Below are 19,933 nucleotides of genomic sequence, written 5' to 3' on the forward strand. Positions count from 1 at the left end.
AGGTAATATATATATATTTTTTTTCTGCCTATCTTTTTAAGATGGGAGGTAAAAGTGCACTAAGCATTCACTTTTATCATTACGACCTACGAAGCAATACAAGTTGGCACTCTGCACATTACAATCAAGCCTTTTTCTAAAAGTTTGCATGTTAGCTCAAACATGCTGCACAAACAAGACAAGACTGAGCCATTGTTCCGACTCTGCAAACCAGTCCGAGGCACCTCGGCTAAAACACAGCACGGTGATTTATATTTGCCGGTTAGCTTGCTAAGCCCTGCGTGCGTAAATAACCAAGTCCATCTCATTTCCTGCCAACACAGTAGCCCTGTGAAATCAGCGGCCGAAGGAGGCTGCACTTCTGACTCCTGCTTGTAGTAAGACGTCCTGAAGTGATCTTGAAGGTGACTGAGGAGCTGAAGCTTACTGCATTCAGCGTACCTCCTCCCCCTTTTGGAGTCAGCTGAATGCCTAAAATGCAGCATGTACAGATTGGCTGTAGTCACAGAGAGCTGCACCTTTAGCTGAGGCCAGGTGCTCCCAGCTATATTTACTGTGCCCATGTCAACAGGCACTCCACAGGGATTGCTATGATAAGATAGCTCAGCGAGGCTTAATGTGTTTATTTCAGTCAGACTGTCAGTGTAAACACCTTCTGCCATTCAAACACACTTGAAGGAAGAGCAAAGTTTTGTCAGCAGACTCTTTTCTGTGATGATTCCTGAAAGGAAATGTATCTTTGAGGGCAGAATAGAGTCTTATAATTATTGAAATACTGTTCTGCTCAAGCAGACATAAACACATGTGACATCAGATGATCTTGGATCAAATTAGGGCTGCCTGGAAAAAGCTGACATTCTGAATCAGCAGTTGAGAAGACCCCATTTTTCAGATGAATACTTCGTTAACACAAAGCACCGCAGGAGAAACAGCAGGGTGTTCTGTTTGTTATCATCAGCTTTCAGTGATAGATTTGTAGTTTTTACAATTTATCTTTATGAAAATTATAAGCAAATAGTTTATATCCCTGTACCACAGACAAAGCTAAAAATGTACAAGCACTGTGCTAAAAACAATCCTTGTGTCATGTTTGGTCATGCTTCATTATCTTGCAAACTTCAGCCCTTTAATCAGCAGCGAGTACTGCCCCTGTGTCACCAATTTAATCAGAACGACCCGTGCCAGCTCCCAGTGGAAGTGGGTCATCGTCCAGTGTGTTTCAGTTGCTTACTCGTGTGTTTTCAACGCAGCCATATTGATCCCAACTGCACAACGCAATGGGAATAAAAAAGCCACACAACTGCGCCTGCATGATTCATACATTCAGCAGCAAACCTTTACGACAAACCGCCATACAAAAAAACAAAAACTTGGAAAGCAGCACCGGGCTACAGTAGTCCAAACAAAACATGTCAGGGGGAGTTTTGACTGACAGAGATTGAGATGCAATCAATGTGCCTGACAAAGAAGTGATGCACAGCGTCGCACTCTCTTTCAGTTTCAGCAGCAGTCTGATCTGGCAGATGTTGAAAGACCTGTCAGAGGTTTCTCCAAAGAAGAGAATCACCTCTTTGTTTCATGTGCACACACACTTAAGTGACGCATACACAAGGGCATGAATCAACCCAAAAAATGCACATACAGTGTAAACACATGCACCCATTTTATCTAATGTCACAATCTGCAGACTTGTTGTAGTGTTTCATATAAACACAAATTCTAGTCAGCACAATACACACAGGCACAAGTAGCACTGCCTGTTCACATCAGCACAAAACAATCATCTAAGAAACTAAGCGATATTGAAAACATCCATGCAACACCCTCTTTTTACTTCCACATCCGGTCTGTGGTGAATCACACCTTTAGCAAAAAACCAGCAAAGCCCAATTGTACTGCAGCTCCTTCACCTCTTCATATGTGATGAGCTGCAGAGATAGCTGATATCAAATCGTAGTCCTTAGCACTGAGAGACTGCAGGCCAAATCCATAGTGTGGTAGCAAACGGTAGCAGCAGGTCCTGGATGAAGCGCCGGCTTCTCGGGAGTTTGTGAGTAGTTTGCTGCTGCTGCAAATGCTGGCTCATATGACTGAGAGTCCCTGTGTGCAGTCAGCTAAACGAGCTAGCAGCTCAGGCCGGCTCTGCGGCTCGACTTGATAACTTGCACAATGCACAGCAGCATCACAGAGAGAGGGGGGGGGGGAGAGAGAGGGAGAGAGAGCGCTTTGACTGCAGAGTGGGCAGGGCTAGCATTATGTGTTCTACTTCTTAAAGCAGCCTTTATTAGAAAAAAAAGAAGAGGATGTTTGAGGTGCATTTGGACATAAATAGACATCACTAAGACTTTTAAATAAGAATAATTAGAAGGTAGACAGAACAACAAATACTCAGAATGAAACCAGGGGGGATAGAGAGAACTAAACCAGAGAGAACTAAACCAGAGAGAGAAGATGAAGGATATTTCAATTCTATAAGAAATGAAATAATAATAAAATTAAAGAACATTGATGCGTTGTTACCCTCTTTCCTTTCAGGGTTTTATTTTGTATTTTTTTAGCCAAAATCTATCCCCAATCACTGACTCTTATTGAAGACAGTGTGCCCTACCATCTTGACATTGTATTTTAAAACACTTCAGCTGACAGGTGAAACATTAGCATGTCGCGTTTTGATGCATTGCATGTATAGATAAAAAAATAATGAATCATTTATTGTGCTTGAAGCCATCTTTCATGAGTTTATTGTCCATTGTTATGACACCTGAATTCACTCCCAGGATTAATGAAGTCTTTCTGATTCTGATGATGACAACAGTAAGGCCCAGTGTCCACCTTCTTTTACGACATTGTGCCTTTCTTGTGCGTCCTCTGAGCGACTTTTTAGAAAGGCGCTGTTGACGTCATCGCCGCTATTTTCAAAATGCTTTATCTTTCCTGTATGCTCGCCTCCTATGGAAGCCATTTTGTACCCATATCATCTTCGTTTCAGGTCTGCCAGCAAAACGCAACCACACAGTGACGGTCATACAGTGAGTATATCATATTTAAATATCTGGTAGAGGACAACATCGACTGAATAAAAAGTAGAAATTGTGAACCTAGTATAGCTTCAGACACTTGACTGAAGTCATTAGAGTAGGTCGTGACTAATACATAACATAGAGTCGACTGTAAAGTGAACTGAACTGGTAGAGCTGCAAAAGTTTTGGCTGCAGAAACACCAGACCATAATAGCAAGTTTCCATCCAAACACGTATTTAGCACACAAACAAATCATCCCACTTTGACCCAGAAGCATCACTTACATTCTTCAACTTTCGGCTGCAGTCACTTCCCCTGAAAGAGAGAGAGAGAGAGAAGGTAAGACTTCTGGTGTTATTTAATGAAACAAGTTACATAAATATATCAGCAGACAACTTTCAACTAACAAACACCCACATACATCCATGCTGCCAAAACAGAACTTCCTGCTTATTTAGAGGCATCTAAACTGGCTTGAGCACAAATGTGGAGAACTGAACAGTCTAACAGAGTTACAGTTTGTTGTGTGGTACTTTATTTCAATGGCTGCACTTTGTAATCTAATATATAAACTTCACAGATGAGAATATTTGTTTAAATTCATTTAGAGAGCCTCGAGAGAAAGACAAGAGGAGACATCAGTCACGGTTGTGGCCACATGACGGCCAAATGATCCCCGTGAGGTGGAGGGAAGAAAACACCGCAGCAGCAGCCACTTAGCGCCACAGATGTAGCCAAAATGAGAAGATGTGTCTTGCGGGTCACCACCTAAAGCTATAAACGGGAAGTTGAACTGACCACAATAGACACTTGTGTGTTGTGAATATAAACATCCCTCTAGAGGCCAGGGGTCGACAACCTTTTCTACCATAAGAGCCTTTTTTTTACCCGCAGCTCCTCACAAAAACGTATGAAACTTTCAATGGAGTTTATGCATCCTCTTTAAGACCATTCACATGACTCAAATATTTAAATGAGCATTCATTTATATTTTGCCAAATGACATGCAACAACGTTCTTGAACCCTGACAACTTCCAGGGTTAAAGGCAGCACCCTGCAGATCTGTGCGCTCACCTTTGTCTTCAGTCAGCCCTGATCTCAGATTTGTTTTTGAGGTCAGAGTTTGGATGCGCTGATATTTTATTAAATGTTTCTTTCACGTTCTCCTGGTCTGTGAACGTCTCCCACAAACGCCTCCCTCCAAAACTTGCAGCAGTCGTGGAGTTAAATGGATAATGAATCTGTTTCTGAAAAGTAGATTCCCTCTGCTCTGCTTCCTGCAGCAGTGAAGAAATCATTCTCTCTCTCGCTCTCTTTCCCAGGCGGATCGGATCCCACAATGCATTGTGTTTGTTCTAGAGAATTTGCAATCTAATTTCTGACAACAGATTGCCTCCTGGGAAAGGACAAACTGAGCCGTTGAGGCAGGATATGCCACACATTTACGTTGAAGACAAATTAATCAATAATAACAATAGCTTCTTAATTTAATGAAGGAACAAAAATCTAAATCGTTCACATTTTTAAAAAAAAAGACACAGGTAGCCACAGGAGAGGGGCAAAAGGCTTGCATGTGGCTCCGGAGCCACGGGTTGCCGACCCCCGCTCTCGTCTAATAAAAGAGATTTGGCAAAACCAGAGAAATAACTCCACAACAAGAGAGGCAAACTTTCAGACTTGGACACCTGTGTTAGACTAAACTTAAGAGTCCAGAGTCCCTCTGCACCTTTAAGAAAAAGCTAAAGACCCAGCTCCTTCATGAATACCTACTAACTTAATGATGATGGTCTCCATATTATTGATGATGATGATGGTAGTGACGATGGTTTTTGTTTGATAACGACGACTTATAAGATGGTTTCTATACTGATTAGAGCTCTCAAGAACTGCCCTCAATGTTGTGCTTTGCCTCTGGTCACTTCCTGTCAGCACCTGTGTGTCCAATCAGACTCAAAGCTGATCGTTTGCTCTTACTGACATTGTTCCCTTTTTTTCTAGATCCTTGCTTGTGTTGTTCTTACTCTCTGATGTACGTCGCTTTGGATAAAAGCGTCTGCTAGGTGAATTGTAGAATGTTGGTCGAAGGAGAGGGTTTGATCAAAGATGACACCAAGGTTAAATCAGATTTATAAATACATTTTTATGTTTAGTTTTAACTGAGAGTTCTCATTAGACAGAGAAAATGAATAAAGTCCCCTCAGTAGTCTGGAGAGAAAGAAGTGTTTCAGTTTTGCAGCGTTAGAAATTAATCATATCAATGAGCGCTACATGGACTTGAGTATCCCGGTTATGAGCATCATCCCGGTTTTGATCATATTTGGGGTTAACATGTTTATGTGGTACACAATGCAGAAAATAAACGAGGATACGGTTTCTTCAATGTCTGATAAAAGCTAAAACAACATCTGCTAAAAACAGTTGTATTTATAGAAAAGAGGAAATACTGACTCATATCTTTTTTCTCTTTTTTAACAGGGACTGTTTATGACTATTTTCCAAAGCCCGAGGGTCCCAAACCCCCGACTCATTCAACACACAGGTGACGCCCGGATTAGAGTTAGGTGAGTTTTCCATGACAGCAGTGACCTGACAAAGAGGGGAGTGAAAGACGAGTAGATGAAGGTGAAAGAAAGCTGGAGGGAATGATCTGTTAACCTCCCTCTCTTCCTCCCAATCATCCTCTTTTCTTTTTTCTGAGCTGACTAAATAAACAGAGTGACAGGTTTCCTTTCTCTACCGAGACCTTGAAGAAACAGATTCCACAACATATTACATCATCATTTGGTCTCTGCTCCTCGTCTCCCTAATAGTCAAGTATTTCCAAACTGTGTTTTGATGCAGGGCAACCAGCTTGTTTGTTTTTAATCACAAAAAATGTCAATACAGCTGTGGAAACTCCACATTCAGAAAGGAACCGCTTGAACATGTCCCAGGCAGGCTGCATGTTATGTGAGTGGAAACAAGTATTGCTATTATTATTAACCTTGGTTTTGAATGTCTGACAGTAAAGAGCAATAGCATCTCATTACTTGATCTATAATTAAGTCCTGCTTCTGGAGGACTTCTCTTTTTCACCCACTGAGACTGATTTGAATTAGTTTTTAATTCTTTGCATCATGAAATCTCTCATCTTTGTATGATTTCCTTCAGAACGGAATATAAACACAGTTTCATTCATTCTTCCTGGTAAACTGTAACGATCTGTTTCCATCAACGCTCAAAGGAACGGGAGATATTTCCGGCCTGAGCTCATAGTGTACCTGAACCTGCCTGTCAAAAGCAATTCTCTAGATGAGTAAACACCTGTCCAGAGACTCGGGGGGGGGGGGGGAGTTGGGGGAGAAGTACCGATACGGCTTCCCGTCATGGGTACAAGCTGCAAGGAAAAAAGCATCCTGTCCGACAGAGGATTACATAACAATTGGAAATAGCAGAGGACCGCCAAGATAATGACACCAAAGTTTCCTTTTCAGACTTCAGATGGATGACAGCTCTACAGAGGTTCATATTGTTCAATCTGATGTATTTCCCTCAACAGAAAAAAATGCAATCTATAAAGGCTAAGATGGAGATTTGCTTTGCTTTTCCAGACATGGAAAATGTCAAAAAACAGAAGAATAACCACTTACTACATGAAACATTTTACATTCTGTAATCATTTGTGTAAATACATGATTCTGTCTTATATAGATCAGATACCAAAAGTGCAACTGGCTCTGGTTTGTACTTAAGTGGTTCCTGTTCTGTTTTCTCATTTTGAGGTCACTTCGATGTAAAGTTTGTTTCTCTGTTGGGATGTAGAGCATCCATTAATGATCCTGTAAGGGAATCCAAGCCAAACTAATCTTTGTAACGGGAGTAGGCTGAGAGCAGAGTTTTACGGGACGGTGAAGAGTTTGTCTTCCTATTGTTGTTTGTTGTTGGATGTGTTGTTACTGTGGGCCGGTTTCTGTATTTTAAAGTCAGTATGAGCCTGACTGTCCTCAGAGAACAACTGTAATGTCTTCTCTCTGTGCCTCACAAAAAGGTTTTCTGACTCATCACACCGGATTTCTACTTATTCCTTATTATTCCTGATAATTATATTCCTGTTTCTTGAGTTGTTGTGACAGAAAAATGTGCCCCATGGGGGATCAATTAAGTGTATCTTTATCTTTATTCAGAGAACTAGCAATTCTCATATTTTTTGGAAGAAATTTATCTCACAAACTAAATCCTGTGAAAAAAAAATGTCGTATTGCAAAATGTAAAAGCAAAAAGTTTGTAGGAGAGAAAGAAGGAATACACTTTGCAAGCTGCCTGACACAACATCATCCTACCAGTAATAAATCACAAAGCTTTTTATCAACCACTTAATCATCACTTCTCAAACACAAACTGAAGCCAAGCAGCATCACTTCTTCTCTGCTGCCGCGGGGTTCTACATCAAGAATAAACACTCTGCAATTCAAAGAAAGTTCTGCATCCCTCCCTCAAACTGTTTGGACGTTTGAGTCCGTACACCTTCATAGGTCAGTCTGATAGAATAGGATGCAGTAAATCTTTTAAAGGGCAGTGATGAACAGTAGCTTGAGCACACAAATTGTTAATTTGAATTTGTCATTTGACCATCAGTAAAAAAAAAAAAAGCCATCTTCAACAAGTTACCCAACAAACGTAAACGTCATAACTACGGTAACAGAGGATTAGCTATTTGTTCCAAAAATGGCTGAAAATCCAGTTTAAGCAAAAGAGGACATTAAGAACATGACCTTGGACTTGGAATGGGCATCTTTGGACCAGTTTAAAAACATTTTAAAGACCAAATATGAGACAATCTGGGAAATAACTGGAATTAAAATAATGTAGCGTTACAGTCCAGACACCAACTAAGACTGACAAAGACCCCAGAATCCAACACTGCAACAGAAGAATGTTTACTCTTATAAACTTGTAGCCTGCTCAGAAACAAAGTGTGCACACATGAAACAAACACAAACACACACACACACAGCAGTGTTTTCAAAGAATCCTTGTCCTGCCAGAACCAGTCTTGCAGCTCCTCTTGAGACCGGCTAAGATTAGAGCTGTCCTCTCCCTCGCTCTCTCTCTCCCTCTCCCTCTCCCTCTCCCTCTCTCTCTCTCTCTCTCTCTCTCTCTCTCTCTCTCTCTCTCTCTCTCTCTCTCTCTCTCTCTCTCTCTCTCTCTCTCTCTCTCGCTCTCTCTCTCTCTCTCTCCTCCTGCAGCACCTTCCACCGTGTTGATGCACAACCATGAGGACAGCACATGCTTACACACACACACACAGTGACACACCCACACATTTACATAAACACACACTGTATATATAAAAACATGCACTTGGCTTTGTTACCAAGCAACAAAGAAGGAGCCGTGGTTGAGCGAGTGATGTAGACCTTTTTGTGTTTTGTTTGGACAGAGACCAGTTGTGTCTAACAGATAAGCTGTTGTTGCCTCACTGACACACGCTTTATAAACTTCCATTGACTCTCAGTTATTTATTTACGTCGGCAGTGAACCGGCCGATTGTTCCATGCAGAGAATGACGGACAGGGTGACTGACGGAGAGTGACACTTAAAGAAGCACACAGCCAGTGATACAGACAAAGCCATCTATTAACACACAATTCAAGAGGTCCATCCACTAGAAACACACACGCCCTCATTCATAACTTAGTTTTCTATAACGTGCATAAAGCTCAAGATCAGCTGCTAACTCACAAGGAAACTCTTTATCTAAAAAATGCCTTCATTGTGATGAGAGATCTTAAAATAAACTCAGACACGTGTCGTCAACTGCTGCTCCCAAGGTCAAGCTTAAACTATGAACATCAAATTTCAGGGCAACAGGGAGAATATTCAGTTCCCTGGGTAAAGTGAGTAACACTTTCTTCTAAAGGCCCTGACACACCAAGGAGATCGTCGGCCGTCGGTACTACTCGATCATCGCCCTAGTTTTTGCGATGTGTGTCCAGCTCCGTCGCTACCCGTCGGCCCCGTCTACCTTTTTTTCCAGCCGATTCGACCCTTTTGCACTATTTAAGACGAGAGAAAATATATGTTGCATTGAAGGCAGCGAGCAGCGTTGAACTGCTATTCTAACAACGATGATTTTAAATCTATTTTAAATAGGTAAAATAAACCCTTTTTTTATTGGCTGTTCGGAGGTTTCATTTCTCTCCAGCTCTCCTCACAGGTTCAGTAAAGCCCCTTGAGCATGCCTCTGTAGTATCCATGCTTTCATCCATTAGTGCTGTTTCTCCTTAATGGTCGTCTTGCTCTTCTTTTCTTTTTCCACTAAAAGACCAAGGGGCTGACAACGCCAGCGCCATTTTCAACTTTTTATCAGACATTATTCTCCATTAGAAGCACCTGTGTTGTGAGTGGTGACCGACAAATGGTCTTCTCGTATCATAACAACGGACTACCGCCGCCTGTTATTTCCTCTCACGCATGCATCGGCTGTTGGCCACCCTCTATTTCAGCCCTGCTCAGAACAGGCTGTTTCTGTGTCTGTACCTTTAAATATGTAAATGAGCTGTGTCTGACCACACCCCCTCTCTGGAAGGGCTTGGGTATACTCGGTGCTTTCTCGCTCCATGTCCTATTGTTTACGGTGAGAAGGCAGACTCAGAGGACAGAACAAACACCTAGCTGTGGGAGTGTCACCCACCTGGGGGAGGGGCTACTGCCCTTTGTGATGTCATAGATCGGACAAGGAAATTAAATTTGAAAGAAGCCTCTTGAACAGTAAATTAACAGATATATTTATTTTTGTGTTAGTACATTATTTAATATAAAAAATAATGAATGAAAAAGGGTTGTTACCCAAGTCTGTCTCTTTGTTAATGTTTATATCTTCAAATAATAGTAATAGTTATTTCCTTAAAAAACACAACTGTGGGTCCAAAAGCGTGAATGAAATAAATAAACAAACAAACAAACAGCCATTGAGTAATAAAAGAAAACACTAAAGCTTTGGTTCTTACTTGACGGTGGGGCGTGTCGACGTGTCCTGCAGGTCTCCAGGGTCGAACAGCTGGGAGCCTTTCAGTCCCAACTCCTCACAGCCACGCAGAAACACACTGAGGTTGTCCTGCACAGAACACACACACACACACACACACACACACATTATCACCAGGATATATCGATGTTGGCAGAGGCTCAAGGCAAAGTGAGGTCAGGTCGTAAAAGTGCTGCTCAAGGTCTTAACTCAAACACAACAAAGACACACACTTTCTTTTTTTCTGACTCAGTTTAAATCATACAGAAATTAACTACGATACAAGGCTGCAAAGAAAAACAAGTTTGACTTATTTGTACACATCATTAATTCAAACACACCAACAAAGTGACAGCTGATGAATTAACCCTACACACACACACACTATAATTACACACTCAGTACACAGTATCCTAATCTTAAACTTATACTTGACATAATCCAAATACTGATAGGAATTCATTATTGAATTTTGGCTGGTATCCAATATGACTTTATGTCTCGACTTACTGCATATACATATTTATTTACATATTTATCCTCTTGATATAAAAAAGGCTTTTAAGTCTCTTTTGCCCGTCTTCTATTTTAAAAATGTTCACACTGGCTGGTGAACACATAAAGCACTTTCAACTGAGGTTGTGTACCCTTTTCACCATCTTTCAGATGCACACTACCACCTAAAGTTATCAAAAATGTCCAATACTTTGTAAAGTTTCAAAACTTGTGGCATCGAAAAGTATCAATCCCCATTTTTTCATCATCAAGAGTATCAAAAGGAACTAAAGCATTCAAAAACGACTGATGTTCAGTCGTACTTTAAACCAAAAGCTGCTGTGAGAGGAAGACAGAGAGCACCGTCTCAGTTGCATGAATACTTTCCCTACTGAAACAAGGCCAACATATTTGTGCAATTTAGACAGTGTGCAGAAGTTCACCTGCATTTTCTTCGTAATAAAAAAAAAGAATTGCCCAATATTTGGTGCCTAGTACTTCTATTCTTTTTGTTTGAAACCAGTGTATGGTTTGATTTTGACTCGTATTATATACAAGTTTAAAGTTCTAGTATTGTGACAACATCCAGACAACCACCTGCTGCATTATGTTTTTAACTGAATGAATAAAGATCTAATGATAGTCCAAGGCTTGCAATGCATTCTTACAAATAATGTGAGACCTTATCGATCTGTTAGGGTTTGTGTCCACAGAAGTGCTGCGAGCGCTTTAGTTTCAGAGCACTAATTGTTGCTAAGTTACGAGCTTTAACTTCTGCATCCCTCAGTCGTGACTGGTCCGTCTGTTTGAATCGCTCCATGGGCTTCAAATCTTCCTGTAGTCAAGGAAATATCTCCAAGAAACATGAAAACAATGTAAGGGAATCATGTACCCTCAATGAGATGAGTCACATTATCTTATCGTCTGCTGTTGACGTTGACAAAGCTGATATCAGAAGTCCCGCCCCTTCTCAATTCTGTTCTGGTCGGTGAGGAAGACGCGACAGTTAAGAGCGTGGCACTGTTCTAAAAGTTGAACTTCTGTCAACACAGAGCGCTGTGAGCTCAGTGACAGCCGAGGGTAAATATGGAATCAGTTTAGTATTGAAAACGAGCGCTGACAGTGAAAAAACACTGTCTGTGGACACAGGTCATTTTGGGCCAATAGACATGTTATTGTAATAAAAGCCTTCACTGTCAGGTATCTAGGATGTGCTAATATCATTCTTTGTCAATAACAAAACATCAGACCTATGAAGGTAGTTCTATGTCATGTACCATAATGTGCTCAATGTAAATGAATGACACCTTTAACAGGTTTACAAAAAGAGAACTCTCTACTCAACTAACTTCATTTGCGGTACTTTATTTTTAGTACACACACACACACACACACTTTCTCACACACACAGAAACGCAGATCTTTCAAGGTTTCGGTTGGATAAACATCACGCACACTTTGTCAACTGAAGTACAACTGCTTAAAGTTAAAAGGGTCCAAGCAACTTATTAGACAAGGATTCATTATTCTCTTTTGCCTTCATAAAAACCCACAAATGAATACATAGAACATGAAAATCAGGATACCTGCTAGACGGAAACATGACACCAACAGGTTGTTGTGACCAGCTCTCTCATACGTCTCCTCTCTCAGATTACGCCAACTCTCACACTGCACGTTTTCCCTCCTTCAAGTGTCTCCTGCTTCCTGTTCTCTCCTCCTCCACCTGTGCCACTCAACCGTTTTCCTCTCTTCTCCTCTGCCTTTTACTCTCTCCTCGTCTCAGTCCTTCTTTCTCTCAGACCAACTCTTTGTTGGATGCAACCTGAGCTGAGCTCTCCTCTCCTGTTCCCAGGTTCTCTCTCTCTCTCTCTCTTTGTCTCTACGTCTCTCAGATAAAGCCCTTCCCTCTCTCTCTCTCTCTCTCTCTTATGGGTGTCAACATCTCCTTTCCACCCTGATTATCCAAAGCGTTCTTTCTCCATCTATCTCAGACGACAAAACACAAATACAACGCATTTGTATAAACAAAAGACATTATTTTTTTACATATTCTTTCTCATAATTGCTCAGATAAACATATCAACTGGATGTATTCATTTGTATGTACGCACTCGCTGGTGTAGGAACACATGCACGGCTGTAAACAGAGAAAACACACTCTACTTGGAAACACTTGTTCTCATGATCCTTTCCCATCTGTTACAAAACACCCCATCTGAACCCACCCTGCAGCTTCCTGTGTTTTTGGGACAGAGCCATCTCTGCGCTCCTGGTGAGGCAACCCCACCCGCCCACACACACACACACACACACACACACACACACACACACACACACACACACACACACACACACACACACACACACACACACACACACACACACACACACACACACACACACACACACACACACACACACACACACACACACACACACACACACACACACACACACACACACACACACACACACACACACACACACCTCTTTGAAAGAGGACTCAGTTATCTCTTCTTTTGACAGTTTTACTCCAGGGAACACACGCCTACAGCGGGATTAACTGGGTCTCATTCACACACTGCCGGGAAAGGTCATATCTGACCTCAACAAAAAAGTTTAGTTGAGTTGCAGTTTATTAAAAAAGGGTGTGGGTCTATTCAATAATGTGTTCCAGGGAAAAGAAATAAACAGTCAGACGGACCCAAAGAGCATGTTTGAAAATAAAACACATGTACTTATAATAGTAAACACAAAGAAGGAACTGTTGAGAAGAGGAGCTGAATTGGAATCCGTTGACGTTCACAACAATTTTAGTTTTAGGGAAAATGTAACTCTATAACTTTTGCAGCTCAACGACATAACCTCCACACTGACTGGAATCACAAACACGGAAATAAACAACAAGGCAACTACAGATTAAACAGGATCGTTATTCAGTAGCAACTTGCGTAATGGCAAGCAGGATAATTTACAGGGTGTTAGCGGTGTGTGTGTGTGTGTGTGTGCGTGTGTGTGTGTGTGTGTGTGTGTGTGAGGGGGGGGGGGGAGTATGTTTGTGGTGGTTTGCAGGTCACTGCCACAGGAAACTGGGCGTCAACCGCAAAGAATGACTGACGGCTGAATGTGTTTTTTTTTTATTTTATAAACGATCGAGAGCGTCAGGGTGACTCTAACACAAAGCGTCTGACCACTCCGTAAAAAAAAAAAAAAAAAAAGTCATTCCTGCAGTGTGAGTGCAAAAAAAAAAAAGAGTGCTGAAGTTAAAATCATTAAGGGCCATCTAAATGATGTGGCATTGAAAATCCAATCAAAACATACGGTTAGTTTAGAATGAAAAGTTGAAGGATTATTTAGGATTAGCAGTCAACAAAAGTGTATAAAATACCAACATCTTAAGAACTACATAACAGCTTTGTAAGGACGCTTATAAGTATTAGTGTAGTTTACTTACACATGGGTGTGTTTGAGCAAATGTCCCTATGATCCTGTCAACACAGCCCTCATGTAATCAATGTCCGACTGCTATGATTAGATTAGACCGGCTGACTTTCTCAGGGAAGAGGTCCAGTGTTCCTGCCCTGATTTTGGCGCCTGACAGAATTCAGGGGAAAGCTGCCCAGAGTGAGGAAACAAGCCGCTTACTTAACAAGATATGAGACCGATTATTTTTCTCACTGTCAAGGATCACGCCCATAAAATAAGAAGGTTAAGGTGTAAAATCAACCGTGCTGCACTCTGCATCAAGGTAGATCTTTTAGAAGTTGAAGCCCCGCCTCATATCCCGCTACAACCTGCTTCAGTTCTACTCCAGTACCCCTCGAGCTTAATTGCAAAGTTATTGTAGAGTGTAGAGCGGGGCTACTGTAGGGTTCACAGCACCTTCTTTGACACAGAATGGTAATTTAGAATAATGGGAAGAGGTGATATCTGAGTTGAGAGCAGAGCAGCATTGAGGAGAGCGACTGCTCCAGGCTGCTCCACAGCTCCGCTAGTGAGAAGCAGAGATTCTCACCAGACACATCTGGTAACATCTTTTTTTTTTTTATAAAACTGCACTCAGTCAAAATAATGACAAAAGATGACGTCTAGGCTGGCGTTGAATCTCTGCTAATCCACTTTAAAAAACGAAACTCCAAGCAAGTTGAACATAGTCAAGACTAACGGGTGAAACCGTCCTGAGGAAGAGAATATATTTACCGACAGGCTAATGCAGGGGTTCCCAAACTTTTCATCCCGCGACCCCCAAAATAACGATGCGAGAGACCGGGGACCCCTTCTGTCCCTGGAAGTGGTTAAAGCATAACGGTGAACACAGCAGCACGCACTAATGGGCCAAACACTGACATTAGAACAACAATCAAAAATACAGCAGCCTTAAACTAATTGAACATTTTTGTATGTAATTTCACAATAAAGGGTAAAATATGTCATTTCAAGTCATTTCCAGTTTGCATTTGTTTTTGGAAGGCAACTCACGACCCCCCTCCCAGTGTCTCGCGACCCCCACTTTGGGAACCACTGGGCTAATTTATCCAAGTATGAATAACATGATGTTTTTTTATCACAGGAGCACATACAGCAACAGAACGGCAGCTTTTAGTAGCAGCTCTCACGCTTCCTTGTACAACATCCAGTGTTTCCACGGCAACCGTAAACATGTCGTGGCTGTCATTGCAGCCGCCGCGACAAGACACGTCCCGTTACAACTATAAAATGTAGATATTTCAGTGTAAATATTCAACATATCATATGTTTAAAACAAAATATTAAAGTTGAAACAGTCCCAAAGGTTTCTTTTGTATACGTCACAAAAAGTAGCACAAATGCCTGTCGCTCGAAACTCGGCGGCAGGAAAACAACGCAGTTTCTAAAGGTGAATTGCTACCGTGGCGCTCACCACCGCGTGTCCCAGACGACTGGGGAACAGAGCACGCAACAAGCGACCTGTTCAGACGAACACTGAGCGCATACAGGCCGAGGTAGCTGCTCTCTAATTGCAAAACAGCCGAGGCTCCTCAGAGACTCATTTTCCCATTAGCCACCAAACAGGAAGAGGAAGGGGGAGTAGCCTGTGTTTTATTACGATGGGCCAGATAACAGTGGAGCCCTTGTTTATGTGTTTTCTCACCTCTCTAATCACAGCCGAGAGCATGACGAAGAAAAAAAAACCCTGCAAAGCAACAGGAAGCTGAAGAGACGGAGTTATGAAACTGACAAAGTTCAGAGGGTTGAATTGTTTAGTCTGGAATAAAACCAGCCGGTATGATTACTCTTTTAGCTTTGATATGTTTTTTTAAAAAATTTATTATTTGATGTGTTTGACAGGCATCGTTTAAAATGCCGGAGAGAGGAAAGAAGGACTAAGATGAGGAGAGAGTAAAAGGCAAAGAAGAAGAGACAACGATTGGGGGGGACACAGGTGGAGGAGGAGAGAAACGCTAATGAAACATCCCCAGTGATAAAAACCACAAACATGTGGACCCAGGGGGGGGGGGACGCTGCACTGAGGATATAGTCCTCCAAGCGGGTGGCCCGGGTTGAAATCCGACCTGTGGCTCCTTTCCCTGTGTCATTCCCTTAAAAAAAAATCCAAAACACATATTTGACGAGCAGAAAAGATGAACTGATTAGAGTCCATTAGGAAAGAATAATAAAAGATAGTACAACCAGATAAAGCTGAACGAAGGAATTCAAAAGTCAAACAGGCAAAAACAAAGCAGCAGATTACACAGTTAAGTCATTTAGCAAACTTGGGTGAGCTCTGAAGCTCTTTGCTTTAAAAAGCTCTTACAGCATAGTCAATTGTTGTTCTAGCAGCGATTGTGTGACGGAAGGAAAGGGCTTGTAAAAAAATGTGGCTGTGAAATTATCCACCACTTGTTAAAGCCAGAAAAAGGCTCATTGGCAGCCATTAGTGACGCCAAGAGATAAGAAAAGCCATTCCTGCCCAACTCAGACTTCCTGTCAAGCTTCCAACCAAATAATTCACAGCTCCTCTTACATCTTTCTTTTTTTTTTTTTCACAAAAAGCTCAAGATCTTTTGGCCTAATCACCTGTTCCCCTTCTCTTGGATCACATCACCACCTCCTCTTACTTTGTTTTTATGGGACGAGTTCAAAGAGTTACTGCATTCAATCTGAATGTGTAGCTTTCAGTGTGATTAATCAAACAAGACCACCTGACAGTGAATTCAAATTATTGACTCCATCTGATTTGCCCTGTATCTGATTTATGCCGACTTTTTCAATATCATACAAATGAGCAAAACTTATTTGCTTTAAAATACAAGATGGAAGTTGACATGTTTTAGAGAGAAATAACCATCAGAAGATGTAACCATATTATAATGTGTGCTGATACACAGACCTACAGTCTTAACAGTCCTACTTTACATTTGAATCTACAAAGTATCCATGACGCTTCATATGCAGTCTTTTGGAATTTCTGACAGCTTTCTACAAGACTGCATGCATATTAAAGAATTCTGGACATTCAACTGAGAGTGGGTTTGTAAGGAAAGGGAGACGAAAGGAGATTTCGATTGAGCGCCGACGCTTTCCACTTTCAGGGTTCCTCTGTTTACGTGTCGGTCCTGGTCCTGAAAGGTCACTTCTTCCAGATCAAGGTCTTAGGTGGCCTTGAAAGGGGTTTACTGTAGTGCACTGTACTCGAATGAATTGTGTCAGTGTTCAGGTTGACTAATATTCAAAGGCTCTAATCCAAAGCAGGATGAGGTGGTGGAGGTCAGATCTTTAACTCAAACCAACAATATTATGTAAATAATTGGTTCAGGTTTTATGGATCCAGAAAAAAAATATTCCTGTTGAAAAGAAAAATACTTTTTCATGGATTCAGAGAGTCAAACATATTTTGTCTGTCAAAGAAATATGATCAAGTTGCATTTTGTGACACTGGATTATAGACTATTGCCTGATGTTGGGATCAAATAAAATGATTCTCTGATTAACCGTCTTAGGGCGCACTCGAGGCAATCCGTACCTGGTTGTATCTGACTAAAATGACTCAAGATAAGCGACAGAGTCAGTAAATGCAGTCAGACTCTCTGTGTTGTTCTCCAATGTGCTGACACGGACTAGACTGCGAGTCCCCCCCTTTTTTTTTTTTTGAGTCCGTCTGCGTTGTATCCTAAGCACGCTTCATGAACACGTTAAGCCATTCATGTGTTGTTAGTCCTGGAGCAGTGTGAGTGCAGGCCAGCGGGGGAATGGGGGACGGGGGGGGGGGACGGACCAACATGCCTCAGCACAGTGCGGAGCAACGTTGCCTAGTGTGAGTGCTCCCTTATTGTACTTTGAGCCATCAGGGGCTCAGTCACACACAGCTGATGATGGCCACCTTCCCTGTTGGAGCTGGAATTGAGAAGTTTCAGCTCCAGGTATTTAAACCCAAAACACTAAAGCTGGATGCAGTATCTTCTTTGAGGCGTTCAAGATGTGATTTGTAGAGAAGGGGGCTCATGTGTTCCTCTAATTAACTTACATCTCAATCTGTTTTTTTTTACATTAGGTTGGTTGGGTTCCTCATGTAGTGAGAAAGTACTCTGCAGTATGAAGTTCTTATTAGCAGTGTTTTAAAATATTGAATCCTTGCAGTGCAAACACATGAATATGATTGGATCTTCCGACTGTTTCTTGAACTATAAAAAAAGTTCCTCTGGATCAAAGTTGCCAAGAGTATTCCTTGGCACATCCATGACTATTTAATTTAAAATGCATCATTAAAGTCATGATACGACTTCTGCACCTTTAAGAAAAAGCTAAAGACCCAGCTCTTTCATGAATACCTACTAACTTAATGATGATGGTCTCCATATTATTGATGATGATGATGGTAATGATGATGGTTTTTGTTTGATAACGACGACTTATAAGATGGTTTCTATACTGATTAGAGCTCTCAAGAACTGCCCTCAATGTTGTGCTTTGCCTCTGGTCACTTCCTGTCAGCACCTGTGTGTCCAATCAGACTCAAAGCTGATTGTTTGCTCTTACTGACATTGTTCCCTTTTTTCTAGATCCTTGCTTGTGTTGTTCTTACTCTCTGATGTACGTCGCTTTGGATAAAAGAGTCTGCTAAGTGAATTGTAGAATTGTAGATACGACTTTGACAAAGACTGTACCAAGATGGTAAACTGAAAATTCATCTCACACCTTAAAAAAAGCATAACCAGGACACAAACTAATAATGAAAATAATGAATCTATATGATTTCATACTTTATATCAAAGATCTGGAGCATGACAAGGTTGCTGCAGCAAAACTGCACAGGTATCAAATCGATCAAGTAGATGGTAAATGGACTTCTTGAGCTTGTATAGAAGTTTTCTAGTATTCTGACTACTCAAAGTGATTTTACAACGCATACCACACCGTCATATTCACACACTGATGGTAGAGGCTGCTGTGTAAAGTGACCATCAGTATTAACAAATCCATTCATTCACATTCACACGCCGCTGATGAAGCAGCTACCACTGAGCCACAGCTGCCTGTTCAGTACAACCTTCATGACAGGTCAAGTATTTAGTCTTGCACTCCAGTCGAAACAAACAAGGTTTTAACATTAGACAGCGACTGTCTAAAGCGTCCCTCGAGATGAAAACAGAAGGGGGGGAGGGGGAATGAAAAGACACAGGCAGAGGAAACAGATCCAAGACGACTAAAGATTGTCTGTTGTTGAAATTCTGAGGATGAGTGAGGATGGAGGACTTACCAGGCCAGCTATCGGTGTTGGAAGTCTGTTAATTTTCTTCACCAGGCCGGGTTTAATAGAGCTCAGCAACCTAACAAAAGACACAAAAGAAAGACGACGTGAAAAACTGAGTCATGTAAAAACCAAAGGAGAGCTCTGTTTTAGAATCTGGCCTTCAAGACGAGCTAAAATAAATATTTCATAGAAGAAAACCCAGCAGAGTGAAGTACCTGCAGGCAAGAGAGATCAAGTGTGTGTGAAACTGTTTGCATCTCTTCAGAGAAAAGAGGGGGGGGGGACACACAAAGGGAGCAAGAGACACGTTTGAGGGTTCCCAGAATGGAGCCTGGAAGGTTTATGACGAGACAGATCCTAAATCAGAGTTGAGAATCAGCGCTGTGCTCTTCCAACCCGCTGGGAGCTGTTCACTGGTTCCAGTTCACTTCATACAACAGTGAACTGTGAGAAGAGGTCAGTCCTTGTGCTGTCTTTGCAAACACACAAATAAAGTTACAGTATAATCCTGCACCTGGGAAGACTCATCATCAGTCATGAACAAGCAGTGTCAGCGCTTCCTGTATCGCCCCCCCTCCCCTCCTCACAGCTCCAGTTTCATCTTTTGTGAGTGTTTTCATCGGAGGAAGCAGTGTAATGACTCTGCCCCGTAGAGGGGAAACCCGGCCTTGGATGG

The 19,933-nt window shown here is 41.7% G+C and overlaps 1 protein-coding gene across 1 annotated transcript in view; it reads right to left on the reverse strand.

Annotated features, from left to right (window-relative positions):
* Window positions 1-19,933, reverse strand: part of LOC132982569 (LIM and calponin homology domains-containing protein 1-like) — a 99,021-nt gene that overhangs the window by 41,339 nt on the left and 37,749 nt on the right. The window contains exons 3-5 of the mRNA XM_061049120.1: window positions 19,264-19,333; window positions 10,012-10,118; window positions 3,306-3,336 (exon numbers count right to left, since the gene is read on the reverse strand). Of these exons, the coding sequence (XP_060905103.1) occupies window positions 3,306-3,336; window positions 10,012-10,118; window positions 19,264-19,333 (208 nt within the window). The remainder of the gene's footprint in view (window positions 1-3,305; window positions 3,337-10,011; window positions 10,119-19,263; window positions 19,334-19,933) is intronic.

The sequence above is a fragment of the Labrus mixtus genome, chromosome 10, assembly GCF_963584025.1.
Source record: "Labrus mixtus chromosome 10, fLabMix1.1, whole genome shotgun sequence".
Classification (NCBI taxonomy): Eukaryota; Metazoa; Chordata; class Actinopteri; order Labriformes; family Labridae; genus Labrus; species Labrus mixtus.